The 5,620-nt window shown below is 37.7% G+C and overlaps 1 protein-coding gene across 1 annotated transcript; it reads left to right on the top strand.

The window, feature by feature from the left end:
* The first annotated feature begins 2,639 nt into the window (after nucleotides 1–2,639).
* On the top strand, nucleotides 2,640–3,978 carry LOC141651740 (uncharacterized). Its single transcript, XM_074459440.1, has 2 exons — nucleotides 2,640–2,760; nucleotides 2,870–3,978. Exons 1-2 carry the CDS (start codon nucleotides 2,640–2,642, stop codon nucleotides 3,976–3,978), a joined length of 1,230 nt encoding a protein of 409 aa, XP_074315541.1.
* The last annotated feature ends 1,642 nt before the right edge of the window (nucleotides 3,979–5,620 follow it).

Genomic DNA, 5,620 nt, shown 5'->3' with positions numbered 1-5,620 from the left:
CATTTATTACTTGGTAGGACTTTATCTAAAATGACTAAAACACTCAATCTACTACTAATGACGAAATTTTATCACATGATTTTTAGGATTTGTTTGGTTTCTGAGGATCGGTTTTTGACAGGTTTTGCCATTGATGATTCTAAGCACTAATAGCAGTGTGCCAGTGTGTAGTGCAAGTTGGCTGAGGTGCAAGCAACGGACCAACGATAAACGATGGGTGAACGACCACCAAGTCAAGGCCCCTGTCCTTGGCCATCTTCTAGACTGTCTGCTCAGTTAATGTTTTCGTGTATAGATACCATAACTTCAAAGTTCAAACAACAGTTTGTTTAATCAACTAGCTGCACTTATCAAAGTAGAAAAAATGGTTTTTAATGTAAGACAAAGATAGAAAAGTTGATGAATGAAAATATGAATATGAGTAAGATTACTTACGAAATTTCTTTTTCTTATTTTGTGAATCCTAGACCTTATTTTGTGAAACTTGAAGGTGATTTTGTGAACCTTGGAGCTAAATGTGTGAAATTGTTCTTATAAATTTTCTTTTCTTATTTTGTGAATCCTAGACCTTAATTTGTGAAACTAGGAGGTGATTTTGTGAAACTTGGACCTCAATGTGTGAAACCGTCATCACTTATTTTGTGAAACTTGGACCTGAATTTGTGAAACTATAACCTTAATTTGTGAAACTACAAGGTGATTTTGTGAAACTTGGACCTCAATGTGAAATCGTTAACTTATGAAATTGCTTTTTCTTATTTTGTGAATCCTAAACATTAATCTGTGAAACTAGAAGATGATTTTGTGAAACTTAGACATCAATGTGTAAAATCGTTGACTTATGAAATTTCTTTTTCTTATTTTGTAAAATTAGAACCTTAATTTGTGAAACTAGAAGTTCCTATTATGGTGATGGAAGATAAGATACAAACAAAGTTAAGGTCATATATGTAGACAATAAGATGTTAATATTCCAAGTAATTTGCTCAAATTTAGTCCGTATTTGTACAAATTAGGGTTCATCATAGGAAGATACATCGGAAGAAGAAGAAGAAGCAGAGAACAGAGAATGATAAACGCGTGAGGATGATGGCGATTGAAGAAGTTTTAACTACTTTTTTTTTCTTTTGTGTTTGATTTATTTCTGTTTTGAACTTAATGGTTAGATGTTAGTTTGTAAACCTTGAAGGTGATTTTGTGAATCCTACACCTTGTTTTGTGAATGGTTAGATGTTAGTTTGTGAACTTTGAAGGTAATGTTGTAAAACTTGGTCATAAGTGGTTGAAATCACCTATTTTGCTCTTTTTCTTATTTTGTGAATGTTAGATCTTGTTTTATGAACCTTGAAAGTGATTTTGTGAAACTTGGTCATAATGGTTGAAATGACTGTTGGAGTAAGTGTCCTCAATAATAGTGCGATCACATGATTAAATGTTATAATAAGAATACGGAGGGGATGATTCAATTATATTGTCAACTGATCAACATTAATCGATAATGATTGGCTAACTAGAGTTTGACATTAAAACAAAACCCTAGAGATAGAAAGAGAAGGAGGATGAACCCTACGCAGACATACTTTTCTTCCTCTAGGGCATCAATTTTCGCTTGATTTTCAACATAATGGCACGTAATTCATCGAGTAAAACTAAATCAAAGCATGCAAGGAGGATTCCTTCGTTGAAATCTGGTGGAAAGCAGTTGAAACAACAAAAGAATGTTAAACAGCGTGGTCCTAATGAAGATGAGGTTATTAAAACAAAGAGTTCTCAGGAAGTGAATGGTGTCCCTGGCCTTAATTTTGACGATGACTTAGAGGTGACAGAAGTGGTAGAAGTTGCAGAAGAGGCAGAAGTGGAGAGTTCTCTGTGGGTTACCCAACGTGGAAAGAAAAAAGTAATACAAGAGGACGAAGAGGAGTCTGATGAAGGACTTCTTCAATTCTCCAAGGAGGACACACAGGATGAGATTGAATATTGGAGTAATGCCATATACTGTTTTGTTTTAGGTGCTAATCCTCCTTGGGAGATCTTAAATGGTTTTCTTAGACGTATATGGTCCAAGCATAATATTGATAAAGTGTCATTTATGCCAAATGGAATAGTTTTGGTTCGGTTTAAAGAGTCTAAGGATAAAGAGGAGGTGTTGAATGCAGGGCATTTCATGTTTGATAACAAGCCATTGATTGTTAGGGCATGGGATGCTGAGGTTGAACTATCAAAGGAGAATATAAAGAATGTACCTGCATGGATACGTATTCATGACTTACCTCTGGGTTTTTAGGGTAAGTGTTTACCTGCCATTGCAGGATTGGTGGGTACATACCAGAAGTCTGATCAGGCTACAGTGGATAAAACGCGCCTGGGTTATGCAAGAGTGATGGTGGAACTGACTGTGAGCAACAAATTTCCTTCTAAAGTCAGATTTAAAGATGAGGCTGGTAGCATTGTGTCTCTACCTATGGAGTATGAGTGGAAGCCTTCTCTTTGTGACAAATACAAAGGGATAGGGCATGAGACTGCTACATGTCAAAAAAGATCTGAAACCACGGAAGAAACCTGTGCATACAGTGCAGGTTTGGAGACCTGTTAAGACTTCGGGAATTATTAGCAATACTGAGAAGAGTAATAACAGTTCCATGGCTAGGAAGCATGCTGCTAATGGCCAGAGGCTTGATTCTGCCTTAGTTACTCCTGAGAAGTCTTATAAAGAAGCTACAGATGGTTCAATTACATCAAAGGTGGGCATTGGACAAATAGGTAACCCTGAATCTCCCAAAAATAATGCATAGCATAGGATTTTGGAATGTGCGGGGGTTAAATAGTGTAAATAAATAGAATAATGTTAAGTGGTTTTTTCATAATAAAGGGGTTGGCCTGTTTGGGCTACTTGAAACCAAAATTAGTTCAAATAATATTCAAAATGTTTCTGCAAATATGCTTGATGGATGGAGTGTTACTACTAATGCTTCTTATCACAAAGGAGGCAGAGTGTGGCTTTTATGGAAAGCTGATTTGTATGATGTTCAAGTCCTAACATTTGATGCTCAGTTTGTGCATGCTCTAGTTACTGAAAGGGGTTCCTTGTCTCTTTTCTACATCACTCTGGTTTATGCGTTTAATGATGGCTCTGAGAGGAGGGATTTGTGGAGGAAATTGGAATTGATTCATAGTACTACTACTAGGCCTTGGGTAGTTGCTGGGGACTTTAACACTGTTTTTAACCCTATAGAAAGGCTTGGGGGTAACACTAAAGAAAGTGATATGGATGAATTTATAGATTGCATTGCTAAATGTGAATTGACTGACATTCATACTACTGGTGCTTTTTATACCTGGACTAATAAGCAGGAAGCTCAAACAAGGGTATACAGTAGACTGGACAGGTTCTTGGTTAATCAGGACTGGTCTAAACAGTTCCCTAATATGACTGCACACTTCTTTCCTTCTGGTTATTTTGATCGTTGCTCTTGTGTAGTGAGGGATAATCAGCTGGATACTATTAGGAAATCCAATTTCAAATACTTTAACATGTGGAGTAAGGCCCCTTCTTTCCTTACTACTGTCCAAGAGGAATGGCAAAAGAGTTATTATGGATATCCTATGTATTGTGTTACTAGGAAATTGAAATCTCTAAAGAGGAGGCTTAAGGAGTTGAATAAGGAATGTTATTCTGATGTAGAGAACTCTGCAATTCTTGCTGAAAAGGAGGTGATGAATATACAGGGCAAACTGATGCAAGATCCTCTTAATGTTGAATTGATCCAGGAGGAAATTAAAGCTCTGAAATCTTTTAAGGAACTCAGTGATGCAAGGCAAAGCTATCTTAAACAGAAAGCTAAGACTCAGTGGTTGGAAGATGGAGATGCTAACACTTCCTATTTTCATGGGGCCATTAAGAAGAGATGTTCTATGAATAAAGTGACTCAGATTGAAGAACATAATGGCCATATATGCTCTACCAGTCAGAGCATCTAGGATGCATTCCTTACTTATTATCAAGAGCTGCTGGGAACGTCTAAACCTACTGAAATGGTGAGGCAGCAGGTGATTGACACTGGTAAATGCTGCACTAAAGCTCATAAGGAGATCCTGAATAAGCCAGTCACTATTGAGGAGATTAAAGAGGCTTTCTTTAAGGTGCCTATTGAAAAATCACCTGGGCCTGATGGCTACACCAGTGGATTTTTCAAGGATAGCTGGGATGTTGTGGGGAGTGAAGTTTGCTCTACTATTCAAGATTTTTTCTCTACTGGTAAGCTGCTTAAGCAAATCAATGCTACCACTATCACCCTCATTCCTAAATGTGAGAGACCATCATCTGTTAAGCAGTTTAGACCTATTGCTTGCTGTAATCTGATTTACAAGGTCATTTCTAAATTGCTTTGTAATAGATTATCTATGGTTTTGCCTGATCTTATTAGTGAGAATCAAGGAACTTTTATCAAAGGCAGGTCCATTATTGAGAATGTACTAATCTGCCAAGATATTGTCAAGATGTATAACAGGCAAGCTGTCTCTCCAAGATGCTTATTCAAAATTCATTTGCAAAAAGCTTATGATACAGTTGAGTGGAGTTTTGTGGCATAATTGCTTGATGGTATGGGTTTTCCCACAGAATTCTCCCAAAAATTCATGAGCTGTATTCAAACCACTTCCTATTCTCTGAACTTAAATGGAAGTTGCTTTGGTTTCTTCAGAGGTAAGAGGGGTCTTAGACAAGGGGGTCCTACCTCACCTCTTATCTTTGCCTTGTGTATGGATTACTTATCCAGGATGTTGCACTTTGCTACTGATAAATGGTCGTTCCAGTATCATCTTCTTTGCAAGAATCTCAAATTGAATCACTTAATGTTTGCTGTTGATCTGTTGATGTTTTGTAAAGGTAATATTCAGTCCATAATGCTGATGATGAGAGCATTTTCTTCTTTTTCTAAAGCTTCTGGCCTGTCAATGAATAGTTCCAAATCTGAGGTGTATTACAATGGAGTAGCTCAAGCTATTAAATATGACATCCAGCAGGTCACAGGGTTTACTGAAGGCTCCATGCCTTTTAGATACCTAGGGGTGCCTGTACAAGCTACCAGATTAACCAAGATTGAGTGCAATATTTTGGTGGAGAAAATGGTTAATAGAATCCGTAGCTTGGGATCTAAAAAACTGTCTTATGCTGGCAGACTTGTATTGATTAATTCAGTCTTGAACACACTTCATAACTACTGGTCTGGTATTTTCCTTATTCCAAAGTGTGTTGTTAAACGCATTGAGGCAGTTTGCAGGAACTACCTCTGGGATGGTTCAGCTGTTTATCACAGAGTCCCCTCTGTGGGATGGGACAAGGTCACTCTTCCAAAGGAAGAAGGTGGGTTAGGAATTAAAAGGACTGCTGTATGGAACATTGCATCTGTGGCCAAGCTAGTTGACTGGCTGTACTGTAAAGCTGATAGGCTTTGGATTAGGTGGGTCAATCAGGTTCATATCAAGGGTAGGAGCTGGCATGATTATAAACCTCCTGTTGATGTAGCTTGGTCTTGGAAAAATGTCTGTAAGGTTAAAGACATGATCAAGGATGCTTTTGTTGAGGATCAATGGACCCCTGATGGTGCTGGCTTCACTATCA

This window comes from Silene latifolia, chromosome 4 (genome assembly GCF_048544455.1).
Source record: "Silene latifolia isolate original U9 population chromosome 4, ASM4854445v1, whole genome shotgun sequence".
Classification (NCBI taxonomy): Eukaryota; Viridiplantae; Streptophyta; class Magnoliopsida; order Caryophyllales; family Caryophyllaceae; genus Silene; species Silene latifolia.
The sequence above is the reverse complement of the archived record's forward strand: the minus strand, read 5'-3'. Positions and strand labels throughout refer to the sequence as shown.

Coding starts and splice junctions, on each gene's coding strand:
- LOC141651740 (XM_074459440.1), top strand. CDS start 2,640: ATGGCTAGGAAGCATGCTGCTAATGGCCAGAGGCTTGATTCTGCCTTA. Junction 2,761..2,869: donor GGTGGGCATTGGACAAATAG/GTAACCCTGAAT, acceptor TTCATAATAAAG/GGGTTGGCCTGTTTGGGCTA.